The sequence below is a fragment of the Sander lucioperca genome, chromosome 4 (genome assembly GCF_008315115.2).
Source record: "Sander lucioperca isolate FBNREF2018 chromosome 4, SLUC_FBN_1.2, whole genome shotgun sequence".
NCBI classification, from domain to species: Eukaryota; Metazoa; Chordata; class Actinopteri; order Perciformes; family Percidae; genus Sander; species Sander lucioperca.
The window spans coordinates 6,610,783-6,630,782 of record NC_050176.1 but is presented as its reverse complement, the minus strand read 5'-3'; the positions used below and the strand labels follow the sequence as shown (position 1 = coordinate 6,630,782).

Here is a 20,000-nt window from a genome sequence, read left to right as displayed (position 1 = left end):
GCACATCACTGTAGCATCAGACTTGAAAGCAACATGTTCAGAGAGCAGCGAAGTGCATTATTTTAGACTGAAGTACATCATGTCTGATACTGACACCTGCAGAGAGTAGGAGCATCCCCACAGGGAGCGGGTTTATCCTGAGGCGTGGAGTAAAGTCACAGACATAACACACAGTAGGGCTTTGTAAACTAACAGATAAAGTGGACTGCAAAAGAAAAAAAGGCATCCATCTATTCCACCTGTTTCACACAGGATTCACTGCCAAATACGACCCAACTGCAGAAATGAATCTCAGTGTTAAGGAAATACAAATTAAAACCTTAGATTAAAAGACATCCCTGGGGCGCCCGGTTGGATCACCTGGTTGAGCGTGCGCCCCATGTACTAAGGCTCAGTCTTTACCACAGCGACCAGGGTTCGATTCTGACCCGCGGCCCTTTGCTGCATGTCATCCCTACTCTCTCTCCCCCCTTTCCTGTCTTCAGCTGTGATATCAACCCCCCCCCCCCCCCCCCTTATTATAAAACATAGGCCTTCTGTAATCTGCCATATCCTGAGATAAACAGAGAATGGCTAAACTTCAGGTGTCGTTTGCTTTCATTAAGAAATGGACAACGTCCTCTGCTTAAAAACAAGTGAAGAGGATCTGGGTGGGTATGAATTTCAGCTCCAAATACACATTACTTGCATGATTTCCTTTGGCTTTTTTATGCTTCTGCGTCAACTCCACGCCATAGCTACACCGTCGCTCCTACGGCGGTGTGACCCTTTCGGAGTTCTGCGTCGGGGTTGAACGCGTTTCTTTGCATCGCAGTGCATTTCCCCGCCAGAACGCGGTGATAGTTTGTTTTGGTTCCGCTCTTTCTGAGCGAAAGAGAGAGAGCCAGTTTATGTTATGTTAGCAAGCAAACTTTAGCACAACTGCCCACAAAGTACTGCTTGCTGGTGAAGTGCTAATTTCAAAACATTACTGACATGTAGGCATTTTACAAACGGATAACCCCGTCATTGTAACCAAAATATGTCTGAGTTTATTTGCAAAGCTTATGTCGGTGAACTAGCATGTTGCTACTCCCCACAGTAGGCTGCTTGAAACACAGACTATCAACACACAGGACGACTTGACCAATCACAGTCCTTGCGGTCTGCGTCGACGCAGAGGGGTCTGTGGGGGGTACGCCGTCGATTCAACGCAGAAGCATTAAACAGCCTTTAGTAATAAAGTTCTTAAAATGAGTTAACTCTGCTACCATTTGGGGATCCTATGTGCAAAAATGACTAGTGCAAGTTTAACAAATCTAGATCAAGTGTCTCCATACTTACGGGTGCATGGCCATTGTGGTAAGTTTGGTGTAGATGTCTCTGCTGGGTGCAGCTGCAGTGTTACATGTGAAGGACTGGGGAGGTGGCATCTTGTGCCGCCTACAGAACTCCAGAGGACTGCAGCCGTAGATCTGTTTGATCTCTGGCAGGTCTGACTTCGCTGCTATCATCATACATGGAATCTTGCTGTCCATGAAGTATTGCTGAGGAGGGAAAGAGGGCGATGAATGACCGTGGTTCAGTTAACAATAATGCAGTTACACCTTTTTACCTTGAAGACTTTGGTGCAGTATTCAAAGGAGTAAGGGTTGCTGACATCATAGACCAGGCAGACAATGTCACAGGCCAGATCAGCATCAGACAGATAGTCAAAGTCAGGGAATACTTCATGAAGCTGATAGAGGAGGAGAGGAGGGGAGAGAGTTAGAACAACACTGCTGAGTTCCAACATTAGTCCCATGCTAGATAATTGCCAATATTCTCTGCATCACTGTGGCCAGCTGTAGTGGCCTGGTTTACTACAGCCATAATTTTCTGGCAATAATGGATGGTGAAAAGAACTGCAGGTTTGTCTTTTTTCTCTCGACTTCATGGGGACAACAGTGTAGCTCAGTCAGCAATCACAGTTGAGAGTGCATACTGTTGACTTGGATGAAATGATATGGATTACTGCAAATTCCATAATATCTCGTCAGAAATGAAATGTACTTAAACAAAGCATTCTTCTGTTGAGGATGTTCAATGAAGAGAATCACATGCTGCTGTTTTACTGACGCAGTCACAGTGGCTAAAGATTGAACCACACAGGAGCATTACCACCACATTTGTGCTCAAATTGCCTAGGAGTGCCAACAGAAGCAGAGTCACTGTGCTGCAAGGTGTTTCACTGTGGATGCCAGCACAGAGGGAGTGCCTGTGTGTTTTTAAAAGACAAACAAGTGCCAACAAAAAACAGTGCAGTTGATGTATTAAGTGCCTGTATAAACTAATACTATGTTAAACTATGGCTGGTATTGTAGGCTTTGCATGTGCTGTTACAAGTGAGTGGTGCAATGCGAGTGCTTTTGTTAAGCAAGTAGAAAGGCTTGCTTGACAAAAGCACTGGGTGAACATGATAAGAAGCTTATATAAACAGCCAGGTACATGTAAGCACAGCCAACCTCAGGCTGGGCTGGCTCACAGTTCACATGATGGTTCACAGCTGACAGCCTCGTAGTAGTGGTACGTATACATTTAAATCATGTCTTTTATATGAATAGAAAAAAATATTATATAAAACATATCGTGAAAAAATATTCACACACACACAATTTGGCAATTATTATTATTAGAATTATTGATTAAAAAAAAAAGCGTTATTTAAACACAAGTCATAACTGCAAAAAATGATTCTAGTAATTCAAGTAATAGTAGAGGTATCTTTGAAACTCACAAGAAGATATTTCTCCTGGCCGTAAACATAGGTTGTGCTGATGGCATAGTAGGATCTGTGTTCCTCTCTAATTGTTTTTTGACACTGAGAGAAGAGAAGAAACATCATGTAAAAGCACATCAGGACATGAAACTGTAAACTATGATTGAAAGCATCAAGAGGAAAATGTTTGCCGGTCGATTTAAATATGGGACATCGTGAAATAGCTGAGCTAAGTATGCATTCAAATGTGTCATTACTGTTGCTTATTTTTTATTTTTTTACCATGAGGTTTCTACCCAAGAAGGCTTGGAGGAAGCCGCTCTTGCCGCTGCCAATGTCTCCAAAGACATTACAGCGAAAGACGCTGCGCTGCGTCTGCTTCTTCTGCAGGTCAATCTTCTTATCTCTGGTCACTGCAGAGGGGGCAAACCATACACGGGTATCAGAGCATCAGCTCAGACAACACATACCTGCAGTCAGTCAGCGACAATATTAAGATTGAACTGCTGCTTCAACTGTCCAAAAGTTAGTGTTGTATGGTGTTGATTTACTGATGGGATTACTGACTGTCGAGTAGTTCAATGACGTGTAAAGCAACTTCCGATCAGCTTATGACCCTGAATAATACTAATGGCTCAAACATTATAATCTATGAATGTATATGACTATATTTGTGATATTACAACAGACTTTTATAGGGATCTACAACTCATCATTTAATATGAATATGTAAAAAAAGATGTGATGGTTTCATTCACCTGTAATTCCTGCTGCTTGGGACTCCTGCTCAGCAATTATTGAGTAACCGAGGTAACCCAAATACTCCAGGCATCGCTGGACATCCAGATATGTTGTTAACCTGAACAAATGTAAGTTGAAGCCAAAATGACAATGATATATATATATATATATATATATATATATATATATATATATATATATATATATATATATATATATATATATATATATATATATATACACACACACGACAGGGAAATGTGTGTACATTGGTGTTTTCCTGAAAACAACTTTGAAAAAGTTCACTAAAAACCAACAAAGACTAGTTGAAAGCCACTATGTGTAGTATTTTAAGTATGTTTGATACCTAGCCCTAATGGTGGCACAAGTTTTGTGTTTGTTGACAAATGAGACAACTGGTGGCATCTTTGCACCGTCTTTTCAGCCTATTAAGCTCAGCAGCCCCATGCGTAGTCTCGCTTTGCCAGACTGGCTAGTCCACACAGCATTCCAGGATTGGAGAAAAAACGTGCTGTGATTTATTGGCATTTCTTTAAACCAATCACAATTGTCATGGGGCGGCGCTAAGCACCGGGAAAAGCCCCCGCTGCAAAATAGCCTCGGGGAGGAACTTGTTTTGGTGGAACATGTGTATGTTCAAAGTTGTTTTAGGACGTTTTCACACCTGAAAGTCTGAACCAAGGTCCGGACCAAGGTTCATGATTTTGTTATATTGTATACATTTGATGCGGAAAGTTTTGGTTTCACACTGCAGTTATGCAAGCGCACTCAAGAACTATCCGTGACAAAACTACGTCCTGTCGTCATCACATACGTGCACTGCTTCTCCCGACAGTTGTAACTGATTGGTTTGTAGACGGGCTTCCTTGTGAAAACGCCCTTAGTCGTGCAACAGAAAACTGAAGGCGTTTTCACACATACCTCGTTTGGTCCGGACTTTCGGACTTTTCAGTTTGATCCGAACCAAAATTACAGGTGTGAAACCTCCCCCGGACCACGGTCCGGATCAAAAGACCAAATTTTGGTCCGATAAAAAGAGGTGGTCTCGGTCCGGACCAAACTGAACCATGGTCCGGTTCGTTTATAGTGTGAAAGCATTTTTTGGATGGTTCGGACTTTCAGACTAAATACAAGAAGCTCTGGCAGGCTCTCCTTGTGTTACAAGACCGGGGAATAGCTCCTTTAAGGAATAGCTCGGTGCTTAGTGTGTAGGCTACATGAGAGAGTGAGAGTGACGGTGAATGTGCTCAGAGCAGACAGCTGTCGGCTATCGGAGCAGAGAATACATCAGCAGTTTATTTGTTAAGTGGTAGTAAATGTACAGTGTAGGTTTCCGTTTGTCTCTGAATAAATTCTCCAGAAAGAAAGTTCCCGTGTCTTGCTTCTCAACATCACAACAAAACAAAAAGAGCCGCGGCAGTAGGGGAGAGCAGCAGTCAGTAGGGGAGAGCAGCAGTCAAACCAATCAATTATCAGTATCTGGAGACGCAGCTCACGTATGTCATGACGGCAGGACGTAGTTTTGTCACGTATAGATCTTTAGTGCGCTTGCATAACTGCAGTGTGAAACCAAAAAACTTACAGGATCAAATGTTACAATGTAACAAAAACATGAACCTTGGTCCGGACCTTGGTTCAGACTTTCAGGTGTGAAAACACCCTGAGACTGGACAGAAAGTCTAGCTAGCTGTCTCGATTTACCCTGCAGAGATCTGAGGAGCAGTCAACATTAGTCCTCATAAATCAACTAGAGTGTAAAATTCCAACACAAACAAAACGGCAGGTGACAGACATCCAGCTGAAAAGAGTGAAATCCGGCGGAATTTCCGACGGCAATGGAGCAATCCCGGAAGTGGAATGTCGTGGATATAGACTACCCCATGTGAGACACAGAATCAATGTCAATGTCAGAAATGTTCAAAGTCTAGTATACTGGCTTTAACCTAGAGTGGCTAGACTTGAAATACTGAAACAAGTAGTGGGCTGTTCCCCAATTTGTGAAATACCAACGTTTTGTCACGGCCACATGCACACAACATAACAAAACAAAAAACAGAGAAGCCCGGATTACAACAGACACAGAGAGAGTGCGACTTCATTGTCTGCTCAGGACACCATTACTCCACTATATTTTTACATATCAAATATTTGTTTGCTGCTATATTAAAGCTTTAGTGCGTAACTTTTGTTATTATTGAACGTCCGTTACATTCAAGCCATTGCCAAATGAGTTGCTACAAAGCTAATTAAGACTATCAGCTCCACACAACTCTCTCTGTATTTCTCAGTATGGCTATGTTCAGAAGATTGTGTCGTCCGGTGACTTTCCCACGCAGAAGCTCGAGTGAAGATAACTACCTACTACTACTACTTTTTTAATTCTCTGTGTCCTCTTCGGCTACTAGCAACTGCGTGGAGGAGGGGTGGGGGTGGGCCGACAGTGTTGTTGTCATTTCTTAGAATTCCTCATGGGGGTGACAGAAACTACACACTATAGCTTTAATGTTCTGAATGTCGAGTACAGAACCTTTACATAATCACCACTTACGTCCACTGGGAGAGATATCCCTGGTAGGTGATCCAGCCCTGGTCATTAGTGCAAACTGTGTTATTGACATCTGGACCCCAGGGCATGTAGGGAAAAACATCAAACAGGTCCCTCATCTCCTCTGGTGACAAGGCACAGTCACGGTCCTGATAGACACAAAGGTTGGTTACTGTTCAGGACGGTGAACTACGGTAACCTATAGAAAATGGTGCTTGAAGAAGGAAATAGTTTGCCGTTTGTCATTTCTACCTGAGAAAACAAAACATGACTGAAGCACACATTCACAGTAGGACACTAATCACTATGACAAAAAGCAGATCATGGTACAAGCTGCCACTTTTACTCTTTGACTTCCAGTCTAACCTCGCGGCTAATTCTCCTGTCAATCTCTCCTCAGTGACAAGACGTTTAAATCACGCCTCAGCAGGTGGTCAGCGCTGGCTGTTTGGTTTTGTGCGGTGTTCCGTACTGAGCAGCTTTCTGTAAAAGCCTCTCCAGGGCAGAGGGTAAAGTAAATACAGAACCAGGTTTACAGGATTATACCTTGTCATGTTTGTCAAAGACGCTCTGAAGGAAGAGGTAGGCATTATGGTTGAGCTCTGTGGTGCAGTCTGGAGGAACTTTCAACCTAAAGACATTGAAATGTTTCAAAGTAAATGTTATAGTCAATGAGCAGAACCAGTGATAAACAGAAAACATTACTACAAAAGAATATAAATAAGAGGATAAATATTACAGTTTACTTATAAAAGTGGCTCAGTAGTCCTCAGTAGATATTTTAGTAGGTGTTGTGAAAATGTGCATATTCAATCTACCTATTAATCCTTCCTTGGTAATAACATCAATGTAAAGTACTGAATCTAGTATCTAATTTAAGGGCTTAACAACACTGACAGTTTGGTAAAAATGAGCACAGGCACCAAAAGTGAAAGACAGAACATTATGTTTGAAGAAAATAAAGTATTATGCTAAAAAGAGCACAAATACTTGTGTCCATCACACACAGTGAGGGAAATAATGAGGCTTTTATTAAGGCATGCACACAGGATGCAGTTGGTGGTGGGTGTCTAAAGAAATGAAGACTGAGACTCACGGAGGAAAGAGGTAGTCCTGATTTAACTCCAGGTCATCGTCGTACCCAAACCTCCTCAGCACTGTCCACGTTGTTTCATGGCGCCCCCGCTGGATGAACAGGGTGTGGAGGAAGAGGAAGCCTGGAGAGGATATCACAGAAATACCAAAAAACACAGTCAGGAATAATGTGACAAGAGATGTGTGTGTACGTCACACAAGGAGGAAGCCAGTCCATCCATGTCTACCTTGCAGAGTGAGTCCGTTGTCACACACTCCGTCACTCAAATTCTTCCTCACCACATTTTTTACATCCTCTAACGCCTGAGACTCCAGTGGGGTGTTAAAGCACGTCCGCTGTGTGAGCAATCAGACAAAAACATCATTGTTGTCAAAAGCAGCCAAAGAAAGGTCCTGTGCAAATAGTAGCTTTTGATAAAATAATGTGTTTTGGCCTTTTTTTGCATTTTTATTAGATAGTATAGGTAGACAGGAAAGAGGGGGGGGAATGACTCGCAGCAAAGGGCTGCGTGTCAGATGTGAACCCCAATCGCTGCCAAGGACTCAACCTACATGGGGCGCACGCTCTACCGGGTGAGCTTGAGGTCGCTGCGATAAACCTATTGTTAACTTTGTGAGCGACAGTAGTCATCAGTTGACTTACCTGGAAGAAGTTGAGCTCGTTATCATTGAGAATCCCATCATTGTCCAGGTCAGACACTTTGAAGATTCGAGTCAAGGCTTTGACGCACAGTGGCTTCATCTGGGAATCCAAAAGGCAAATCAAAAGTTACTTTAAACGCAACTACTTTGTAATTCACCTTCTGCTAAAATTCAGTTTAATACTGCATTACATAACTCTCTCGAATGTAAATTCATAGAGTGAGGTTTTTAGCTGACAACCATTGCACATCACAAAAACACTGGTGTAGAATTCACACAGTAAATTTGTTTGCTCTTACATCTTTTTTATCTGGACAGTAAAGAGGACCTGTGGGGTGCAGAACTGCCTTTTGGGCGTAGTAGAACAGCTCTGAGATGTTCTTCAGGTTCTTTGCTGAACACTATAAACAATGAAAAAAGGAAAGAACGGAGTCTGGTTATACATACGTATACTATTTTTCAATATGCTATAAAAACACCATGTATACAGCGTCGTTGCATATAAACACCTTAACGTCTTTGCTACCCTGTGAAAATACAGTGTAATGGCAAAGTGGGGCCTTCTCTGTTTATGTACCTGTGTGTGTGTATATATATTCCTGTATATACTGTATGTGTGTGCGGGAGCTAAGTCAGGGCCAGACGGGGTATTAACACACAGGATCTGTCTGAGTGACACGCCTGGTTTAATTAACCAGTCTGAAGAAACACAGGCGCTGCCCAGCTAGGAGATAGTACTCAGTGTTAAAAGGTGACACAGGAGGAGGAAAAGAGTGAACTCAGCACGAACAGCAGACTTCTCAACCATTAGGAGCTCTTCACCGTGCTTAGATTACAGCAGTCATCATGTTGTAGGTTTGAGTTAAGCTCATGGCCGGTGTCAAGTATCAAATCCTCTTGTACAATTGTTGGGCTATCTTATTGTAAACACTGTTTATAGTAAACATATGCAAATAAATGGAGTCCATCATGGAAAGTATAAAAAAAAGGGCAGCAATAGCAATACTATTGACAAAAGGTTCAATTAGGGTTAATTTATACGAACTAAGACAACAATCAATACAATTGACAAGATTGGCTAGCCAAGGGAGGCTGCAGACTTCCACATTTCGGCATTTCAACAAGTTTAAAATTGCATAACTGACAACTCGACATACTGTATTGTAGAACTAGGTGTTCAGTTTGGTTGATAGTGAGGATCATAAACATGTAACAGCAAGAGTGTGAAGGGCTTTACAAATAGAGGTCACTGTAAATGACAATAGCATTCTTAATTTGGGCCAGTTCTATTCTGTAAGCATTCTGTTTCTAGAATCTACATGTATACTGTCATCATGTGAAAACAATTTAAATGCATTTATTGAGATTTTAATGTTTTTACATCAACTTAAGTATCTTCACTGTGCTGGTACAACCATTAAAAGCACTGCCAATAAAGTAAAAAAAAACAATGTCTGGATGTTTAACTAAAAACAATCCTGTTCCTCTTGGCTCCTAAACCAACAAAAACTTCTTCCCCTATTATGTTCTGTTTAATGACAATAGAACAAGATATTGATTTCCGTTTGTGTTTATGTCCCTTTTGACCTTGTGTACGTAGCAACACAACTGCTGTCTAGAACAATAGCATTGCTACTGCATTACTTGAATGAGAAAGTTTTTGTCTGGCAAATTAAAACAGAACAGCACTTTCACAGCATTCACTTTATTGTTTTACTGTTTAGAAACCGTGCGAACAGTGAACAGATCTGTCGCTCCATACCTCAACACAAGTCTCTATCTCACTGTGCCGGTTCATGATGGGCAGTATGGTCTCCATGCTGCTGTGTTCCACCAGGTCCGACTTGTTTCCCACCAGAATCAGAGGAACCCTGGACGCATAAATAACAAACACAGCATTGTATTAACGCTAATACAAACATAAACTGTAAATTTAACAGATGTAACATTTTAGGCAAAAGAGTACTTTCCCTTTAATACATGGTCCTTCCCAGAAAAGCAGTGACTCAATTCATAGTGAAAATCAAAACACAAATGGAGAATAAGGCTATCTGTTCATGTGAAATGTTGCTTTCCAGTTCAGCTCTCTGCTTACAGAAAAGCATTGTGAGACAATTTCCACCATGTGATTGTAGGTCATCACTTCAACGACTAGTAGAAAGATTCCATGACTGGCCTCTTCCTACAGAAAACGGTCTTTTGCAGACTTTCCATTAGGTTGATCGTGCATTAGGAGCCCACTGTGCTCATAGAGAAATGAAGAGAAACAGGAACCCTATTTGCCCCCATATTTCATTGTCCAAAACTGAGCTGACAATGAAAACTCTGACCTATTTCCATACAAGTTCACACCTGCTGTCCTTGTCTGTGTTCTCAGTAATGAGAGGGATCCAGTGGCTCGTCACCTATGGAAAACAAAAGGGAGAAAAAAGATAAAAATGTAAAAGATCATTACCATTTTGAGAGACAACTTCTAATTTACGAGTGTCACACTGACCGCCTCAAATGTTTTACTGTCTAACTGCAATACAAACCAATTATGGAAATCCTAGCCACAGAGGTAGCTCACCTTTTCTATGGACTTCTTGTGTTGACAGAGTAGACATGCAAATCACATTTGCCTATGAAAGAGACCAACACAGACCCCTTTTAGGCTTATACCTGAACTCAGTACTTAACAGAGCACTAAAAGGAGAGCATAATGCACTGACTGACCTTGGAGATCTCCTGAAACAACTGCTCATCTGTCTGCTCTGCCTCTGTAGGAGAAAGACAAGTGTACTACAGTTAATACCAATAGTTCTTCTTTCTCAATTTGCAGGCAGAAAAGGTGATATTTATGATTTTACAACAAAGGTCACCACAACTTAAAGCAGTTAAATCTGAAAACAAAGAAACAGTCATGGGCGTAAATTACCTGAATAGTCCACAATGTGTGTGGGAATTCTCTCCGGTGTGACATCTGCAGGTATGGTGATTTCCTCAGCTCGGTAGGGAACCTAGGATGAACACAACATGGCTCTCACTTACACAGACATGTTTACAACTAGTTACAGGGCTCCAATAATATGGTTAAATCAATGGTGTTAAAGGCCACAAATATTAGATATTCAAGGTAGAGAGGCATCATCAAAGTATCAAACATCTGACATAATAATCACTTATCCGTACCACATTTGGGAACTCCTCACTGACCAGGGACATGATGAGAGACGTCTTCCCCACTTTGGCTGTCGACGGAGGAAGGGAGAAGAGGAGCGAAAGTATAAATGAGACTAGATTATTTGAGAGAGAGAGAGATTATTTGGTAGATCTTAGCAGACACTCAACCACATTTGCTTACAACTCATTACAATAAATATTCATATTTTAACTGTGGGGGGACATAATTTATTAATTACGATGAAAATAACAGTCATTAAGTTAACAAGCTATCCGGGCCATGTGACTGAGAAACAGATATCACACTACTGACATCACAAACACCACAGGGCAATTTTTTTATGGGTGTGTACAATCTATGAATTGAAGCTTTCATCCTGGCTCAGTTTTAAACGACTTGTGGCCGGGTTGGTTTCCTGCATGTCTTCCCCCTCTCTCTCCCCTTTCTCACCTAGCTGTCCTGTCAAAAATGAAAGGCTGAAAAGCTACTACTGTCCTTTACAATTGCTTCCTATTTATTAGTAAGCCAGAGTAAATGTATTCCTAACTGTTCTGTTAATGTGTGTGTGTGAACAGTGTGAAAACATAATTCCCAAAACAGCTGGGCTTTCGGTTCTCTGTCTGTCTGGAGTTTACTTCCCAAAAACAATCCCAGATATTCCATGAATGCAATGACCAGAGAAAACTACCAAAGGCAGAATGAGCTTTCTTCACAGTTGTAAAATACTATATATATAATATATATATATATATATATATATATTATATATATATATATATATATTATATATATATTTATTTATCCTTTGGCTTTGCTGTTTAAAACAGAAATGAGCATAACTGGATACTGTAGGGATTTAAATGTTCTGTCAGGAAACATGGGACAGTCAACTTGCAATATGTTTCTATAGGTTGGGAACTAAACAAAGATTTAAAGTGAGCAACCTTTATCTGCTCTATGTCCACTAACATACAATGGAAAGACTGATGTTAGTTGTGTAATGGGGACATAAAAATATCTACTGTTTCAAAAAGCTACAGCAGATGTTTGTTTTTCCAACAGTATCGTGGGCAGGATGTATGCAGCAATAACACAAAACAGATCAGATCAGAAGTTACACAGAAAGAATGAATGGACTGAATGAACACCATCATCATGAGATGATGATGCCTTGCTGTAGCACCAGTGCAAAGTCAACACTAAAAGCTGACACTGCATACAATCACTGCTGACCAACACACTGTAAGTTACGTTAAATATCACAGTTTTATAGCTTTACTTACGCTCCCCCACTAATAATATCCTCACGTCCTTGCGCATCTTCTTCGGCGTAGACAAACTCGATAAACTGGCTTGTGTGAAACATTTATGCTCCTGTCTGGATGAAGGATACAACTAGCCAGCTCTCCTCGGCCTGGCTCGCTTGCTAACGGCTATGTTTGCATGACAGCTCCGGTTACACTGGTTCAGAACAGATGATAGACAATTGTTATATCTCCGGGAACACTAACACAGTGTTTTACTATATATTCCACCTGCGAGGCTCAGTCAGTCAAACAGTATGCTGCTGCTGTGTTCAGCCACAGCCAGCTCTTCACACAAACTTGAAGAGCATTAGCGGGCGCTAGCATGCGTGCTTTCCGCCACGCCCCTCATGACAGTGAGGGCGAGCAAAGATCGTATATTGAACCACGTACAAACAGCCACTGTAGCTAGGAGTGTTGAGAGCATTGGACTGTTTGTTGATATATCATAGCGTTGACGTTTCTTCGTCTTTTCTACTCTTGTGCATAATGCATGTAAGTGCCCTAGACAAATTTATCATAACTTTATTTTAGTTTATGTCTGGGTTGTCTATTTATTTAGTCTATTTTTTTTAGTTATTTAATGTAATATACATATATACATAATAATAGATTACACATTATATTAAATAACTAATTTAATATTTTATTAAATATTTAGTTTATTAGTTATATATATATAGATAGATAGATAGATAGTTTGTTATAGTTAGTATATTGTACAATACTGAAGAGATTCAAAGAATTAAAAGTGCAAAAGTATTAACAGCAAAATGTACTAAGTAGCCTATTAGCAGAATGGCCACATATGATTACAACCGATCGTTAAAATATCAATGCTTTAGTAAGAAGCATTGTATATAATGTACAGCTGGCGGAGCAAATTGAACATAAAACAGTACTTGAGTAAATGTACTTTCCAACACTTCCAACACTACATTTTTCACGGCAGACATGTTGACATGTCATAGTAGGAAAAGCACAGGTGTATTCAAAACCATTAATGGTGGCTGCATTCCACTTAGGAGAGGCCCTGGGTGTTGTGCATGCTGACTCACTGAAATAGCTTACTGGGACACTTGATGGAATTGAGCCATCGTTAAGGTTATCAATTTCAGCTGTGTTTTCTAAAATGTCTGCTGTGAAAAAGGTCCATATAATCTCCGTTGGCTGGTTAGCTCGATGACATTTCTGGTACCGGGAGAATGGCGTTGAGTGACACATCTTGCTTTTCCCCCAGCTCAACAGCGCCTGTCAAAACGCGTCACAGGCAAGAAAACCAACAGCAGAAACCAGAAATGTTGCATAGTGTGTCTATTAAGCATCTATTTATTTAAAAAAATTGCACCATGTAAGCACTATATACACGATATAAATGGAAATAATAAGGCATTAAAAAGGGTCCATATCCGCTTGGCCTGGTTGCTAATCCACCCTTGCATATCACAATAACCTGCCTATGACGATGAAGGCATCCAGATAGAGACACCTCTGCCATGCCTGATATAATCTTCAACTGTCATCTGTGATACATCACTACAGTATTCTGTATCTGCTACTGAAGAGGAATATACTGTATATAGGCCTATCTATAGAATTGGTAAAATATTAAAAGCAGGGATCAATTGTGTATACAATTTATTATTTTAAGAGCTTTCAGTTTCACACAACTAGACAGCTAAAATGAAACAGCGTGTGAAAGAAATGAACCTAATCCTTTAAAAATGTGCAAATTGAGTGAAACATAAAATACAAAATAACTACAGAACAATTGCAAATGTACATATAATGTTATTCTTATTCTTTACTTATTTTTAATAATACAATATTTGGTTCCAGTGTAATTATAATGTATGCAAAGAGTTCTTGATGCAATGTCATAGTGGCAAAGACAATGCAATCAATTCAAGCTTCTGATGTGCAGCAACGTCCCAGCTGTGACAGTAACTTCTCCAAGGTGTCAAGGTGTAATCACAGACCCTTTAGTCCATGCAAAGTGTTGAAGTGATCATTTGTCGGTGGTGTCGAGCAGTTCTGCCAGTAATAGAGAGTTTGCCATCATGTTTCTTTATCCTCTGACAGCTTCAGGAGCATCTTTTGGAAGAAGAGGCTTTGAGTCTGTTATGTCCCAAAACAATTCTTACTGCATCCTGAACTCCTGCAAAACCAACTGGTCGAACTGCTCCAGTCACTTTCCCTTCTCATGCTGGCTTCATCTATGTCCAAGAAAGAAAAGGTTGGGAGTGGGTTTCACATGTGATAAGCACCAGAAGACATTACCTACACTGTATGAGGTATAACAACAGTATCTTACTAGCATAGTCCTCTGGGGTCATGGGTTGAGAGATGACCTTTCTGAAGGCCTCCAGCCACTCTTTCTGCTCCTGCTCCTGCTCACACATAACAAAAACTGCCTTTCCGGAGTTTCCCAGCCTGATGCCACAGTGCCATCGGTTTTCCCCTCAAGCTCTGCCTGCTGCTCTCTGAAGCAGAGTAGCTGTGCTCTCTGTGCCAATGAAGACAGCACCCTGCTCTGTAGCATCTAACATGATAACAAGCAGCACAAAGAAGAGCACTAGCAAAAAAAATGTATTGTTTCATATCAGGCTAATGTCTGCGTATTTTCCTGGAAATGTCACCTCATGTATAATCATCTGTAGTTTTATAAATGAGTGTTAGAATTGTTGCTCCTTACTTATCCCATTATTATACAGTCACTTTATACACACACTGTAGACACTGGTATTATATGTTAATTACCAGTGGACTTTTATAATACAAAAGCTTTCTGTTCATTGAGCACAGTGTGAACCACCTCTTCTTGAATGGCTCCCGATGCTGGAAACACACACACACACCACACACACACACACACACAGACACACCACACACACAGGCAGAGGAAGAGAAAATGAAAATTAATTCAAATCAAATCAAATAAATTTGTCAGCTATATAATCAAATAATCATAAGTCAAATTCATTTTTGTAATAAACTCAGACGAACCGTTGGGCAGTTTATCCATGTACCCCCTCCTTCAGGCAATTTACCGTTAGTTGAGGTATAACTGTGCAAAAGAGAGACACATTTAACACTCTTAAACTGACCAAAAGTGTCAGTTTAACACTTTAACTTTAACAATCTATCCAAGCTAAATCTTTTGAAATTTTGTTCACATCATTATCTCGAAGAGTGGGATGTTTCTCAGGAGGTATGCCAAGCGTGTTGCTCGAATAGCATTGAACAAGGATACATACCTGGAAGACATCGATATAGAAGAGCATATCAGGAAGACATAACTGCATCATGCAAGTTGTCTGGTTAATTTCATACAATTAAGGTTAAAAAACGAGAGAGCTTGAAAAACCAGGACAGCTGAACATAGAGCTGTATTGACCATGGACACACATATTTTACCAGTAAATATGATGCATATGTGTGGGGATTTCTGATATGACTTCTGTTAATTAAAGGTGCCGTAGGTAGGATTGCGAAGATCCAGGACTTAGCCACAACATTTGAACATCGTCAACTTCTCAGTACCTCCCATTTCCGCTAAAGCCCAAAACATTCTCCTAAGCCCCTCCCCCCACAAGGAGAATGAATGCGTGTGCATGAGCAGTGATTGACACAACAGTTACCCCCTCCCCACCCAAGCCATGATTGGTGCATCTGAACAGGGGAGCTGTGGATTTTTTCAAATCACACAACGGCTGTAGGTGGTGCCAGAGGAGCCAGATTTTTTTCTTCATGTAGTTCTACTCGAAACATAGGGTCAGTTTCAGTAAATATGACAGAAAGTTAGTTTTAGTTTAACCTAACCCAGGTCCTCTCTCTGTGCTAACCACTGTATTTTTGGTGTTTTGTTGAGATTGTGATGTATTGCCTTTGTACTAGTCTTGGAGATGTAGCCTACACCACAGCACATTTGTGGACCTCCCAGGGTGTACTTCCAGTGGAGAAACACGATGCAGGGCCCTCTAGGGTGCCCTTCTAGTGGAGAAAACGTGACACAGGGCCCTCTAGGGTGCTCTTCTAGTGGAGAAAACGTGATACAGAGCCCACTAGGGTGTCCTATTAGTGAGTGGAGGAAAACACAATGCAGGGCCCTCTAGGGTGCCCTTTAGTGGAGGGAAAACGTGACACAGGGGCTCTAGGGTGCTCTTCTCGTGGAAGGAAGTACGATGCAGGGCCCTCTTGCCCCTGCCCATCAGACACAGGCCAAGGTCCACAACTGTCACAGCAAGTGCGAGATTCAAAGGTAAGACAATTATCTGTTTAAAGTAGAAAAAAAATATCACTATGGCACTCAAAGCTCACCTGTCCTTCTCGTGATAAACAAACAGATTCCTTGTGGGTTTGTCATGCATGTAAGAAGATCTGCGAGACCCGTGAGCGTGATTGATCTTCTCCGGCTGGAAAACTGCATTCAGTCCTTCATGGGAGATGACAGCTTTGGGAAGCTTGGACTGAATAAGAGGATTAAGGAAGGATTTCAAAGATAGAAATAAAAGGTACTTGACTGTTACCCATGTATGCTCAAAAACATGTAGACTAAAGGTGATGTGGAATCTAACATCCTCTTTAATGAAGTACTCTGAGGGTGAAGTCTTTCGGGACAACAGGAAGATCCTCTTTAAAAATGCTTGTTGTCTTCCCTTCTTCCATAGTGTTGACTCGAACAGGTCTGGGTTGATACATCAAATAAATAAAAGAGATGAAGAGCAACTAAACTTTATGATGCCAAATTCAAATGCCTAATTGATTATTTTGCTGTGTGGAAGAACAGTTAATGATGGTATACTGGCAGGATATTTAACTGAGTAATAGCTTGCTGAAAAAGTTTCTCCTGTGAACTCTCTTCTTCATATTTGCACGGATCCAACTGATCCTTACGAACACTACAACAAAGCAAAAAAAATTTACTGTTCTCGTATGGATATAAAACACACAGTGTTTAAGTAAATACCAGAAAATGTGTGACCGCCATGATGAATGAGCTAATTCATACTGTCTTTAGTAATAGTTCCACTTCGGTAACTGGCATGTTTGTTCTCTGTTACCTATCCAACCCATTCAGAAGTTAAAGTACTCACTTTGCACTGTGCTACTGAGGATGAATGGATAGTGACATGACGGTCACTCACATGCAGTCTTTCTGTTGCGGCTGGTAGAAGAAGGCAGGGACACACATTTTCATAAAGGCGATTGGCTGCAGAATTTCCCCACTCCGCATGACTGAAATCACAAGATGTGAGATTTTAAAGTTACAAACAAGACAACATACAATGCATTCCTTCATTTCATATTTGAAGATCCCTGTCTTGCAGAGCGGACAAACTGATGTACTGAAACCAGCAACAATTTACAAGTTAGACAGATCTCAGAGAAGTATAAAACAATTATTTACATAGTGAGAACAAAGTGCACTCTTACGAAAACCATAACTACTAGGCAAAAAACGGCATTAACACGGTGGACAGATAGTTTTCAAGACTCAAAAACACTTTCGACAGGGTTTTATCTCGTCCACATGTGCATCCAATAGATACGAAAATAAGAGAACAGCATAATAGGAATGCTAGAATTAGAAAAGAAAAATAAAAAGATAATAAATTATGCAAAATATATATATATACACTATTAAAATTGTCACGGGTTATTAAGTAGGCGGTGCAAATACAAAAACGTAGAATGGAATGCAAATAGAATCATTAATGTAATACGCTCCCATATAAAATGAATACAACACTACAAAACTATACCTCTACGAGCGAATCATCCAGAAATTCCAGACGTATGGATTCATCTCTGCTGACAGCAGGTAAATACGAGCAACCCAGAGCAGTTCAAGGCACACCAAAGACACACCAAGCGGTGTAGGAGGCCAGTCCGCTCGGTAGGCCAAAAGGAAAAAGATTAATACATGAAAAAAGTAGGGACAAATACGATAGTTTTTCTGTAGGCTAACTGTGCACTACTAATCTGGGGGTAAATTAACAGTTGAAATAATGTAAGTATTTAATCTTGTTGTCTTTTCCTCTCACGCAGAATCGCAACTGTTCTCGTCAGGTTTTTGAGGCACAAAGTGTAGGAGGAACAATGATGGTACTACCACGAGCTATACACAGCAGCTACCACTTCCCCTTTGAATGTTTATTAAAAATAAGTTGATCTAGGCTATGAAGTCATGACTTCTGCGGTCTAGTAACAACAATACTTACATGACCTGATGGACACAGGTACGGTTCATCATTCTTGCTATCATTCTTTGAACTTGAATAAGCAGAAAACATGGTCCATCACACAGGACATCAGGACTGAGGTCCTTGAAACGTATGTTGGAATCAGTCAAACAATGTGCGCTTGCTATCGTATCAAAGAATGTAGTGTGGTTATGAATCGTTGTCAGAGTATGTATCGCCACAAGGAGCTCCACAGTCGGCAGCACAAGTGGTGACCTGGCTTGCACCAAACATCAGAGATGGATTTGGTGTTTCTCTCCAGACTGGCCATAGTGAACGGGTAGTTTGCTTCGGTCAGATGACCGTTGTAATCCAACAAAACGGAGCTATGCGGTAATGAAACTCCCTACTGAGTCACCAATGAATGGTACAGAGCTGATCTGACCTCTATAGCAGCGTGAAACATCTGAATTTCTTCTCACTGGCCAGGCACACTGCATTTCCTCGTACCAGCACAGACGTCCTGATAGTTTCGTGTTTGCACAAATGTAGAGGTCCAGAAATAACAGAGAAAGAAGTGAATGAAACATGGACGTACACTGTGGTAACAGAAGTGATGGACCTACACTAGGAACAGTGATGAGACTTGCAGCTCATAACTGTAAGTTGGACTGGTGTGTGTGAGGTGTAAATATCTAAAAGAAAACGGTTTGTTCATTTAAGAATAGTTGCAAAGTAATAAAAAATGCAGGATAGATATAAATATGGATCTTTATTCTAGAGCTTGTCAGATAAATACATGAAGCATTAAACAACCACTCTTCACATCCTGTAACACTTTACTATTTAAGTCGTAACGTTCAAAGGTTACACATGTGGTACACCACTTATGTTTACATTATGCACTCAATTAGACCTATTCTCTGTTCTCCTCCTCTGCACGATATGTCGGTGTCTGTGTATGTGTGGTGTGTGGTGTGTGTGTGTGTGTGTGTGTGTGTGTGTGTGTGCTGTCGTGGGGTGTAGATGATTGTTTGGTCACTTCAGGTGCTGGTGCTATTGCTGGCTGTTCCTGACTCGGTCACAATTTATAGTTTTCAGATTTGTTGAACACACAAACCCACTCTGTAGAGGGTCATATGGCTCCTAGATTAAATATGCAACACTCATTCCACTGTGTACGACCGGAAGTTAAAAGACAAAATAATGGTAGTCTGAGCACTTCCTGTGTGCTAATGCCTAAGGCAATACAGATGGCTGAAAGATGGTGTATTAAATCTATACTTTTTAAGCTGCATTGTGTATTATGGCCTGCATATGGCAGTGCGACGCAGCAAAGCAAGCTAATAGACACACTGCCAGTTTATTTCGTGTGTAGGTATACAGTCTAAACGCCCCCTTTAAAAAAAAACAAAAAACACTCCGTGAAGATTTGACACTGTTTTACAGGGTTTGACTTAAAATGATGCTCATTTGAAGGGTGTAGGGGAGACTGGGTTGGTGTCACAATTTACTTGGTGAGCAAATTGCTCATCATTAAAATTTTCAATTAGTCATCCAATACATT

The 20,000-nt window shown here is 40.8% G+C and overlaps 1 protein-coding gene and 1 pseudogene across 2 annotated transcripts in view; both read right to left on the bottom strand.

The window, feature by feature from the left end:
- LOC116042966 (mitochondrial Rho GTPase 1-A-like) overlaps positions 1-10,365 on the bottom strand; it is a 13,166-nt gene extending 2,801 nt beyond the window's left edge. The window contains exons 1-14 of one of the 2 annotated variants that reach the window (XM_036000351.1): positions 10,351-10,365; positions 10,134-10,186; positions 9,544-9,652; positions 8,081-8,182; positions 7,783-7,881; positions 7,367-7,475; positions 7,141-7,261; positions 6,591-6,675; positions 6,048-6,193; positions 3,496-3,596; positions 3,020-3,150; positions 2,756-2,839; positions 1,595-1,717; positions 1,324-1,526 (exon numbers count right to left, since the gene is read on the bottom strand). In XM_036000351.1, coding sequence (XP_035856244.1) covers positions 1,324-1,526; positions 1,595-1,717; positions 2,756-2,839; positions 3,020-3,150; positions 3,496-3,596; positions 6,048-6,193; positions 6,591-6,675; positions 7,141-7,261; positions 7,367-7,475; positions 7,783-7,881; positions 8,081-8,182; positions 9,544-9,600 — 1,361 coding nt within the window. In that variant the 5' untranslated portion in view covers positions 9,601-9,652; positions 10,134-10,186; positions 10,351-10,365. Of the gene's footprint in view, positions 1-1,323; positions 1,527-1,594; positions 1,718-2,755; positions 2,840-3,019; positions 3,151-3,495; positions 3,597-6,047; positions 6,194-6,590; positions 6,676-7,140; positions 7,262-7,366; positions 7,476-7,782; positions 7,882-8,080; positions 8,183-9,543; positions 9,653-10,111; positions 10,187-10,350 lie in introns of those variants that run through there. The other variant, XM_036000350.1, reaches the window with a different exon arrangement.
- Positions 10,366-15,300: 4,935 nt separating this feature from the next.
- Positions 15,301-18,764, bottom strand: LOC116042967 (annotated as a pseudogene).
- Positions 18,765-20,000: the final 1,236 nt, after the last annotated feature.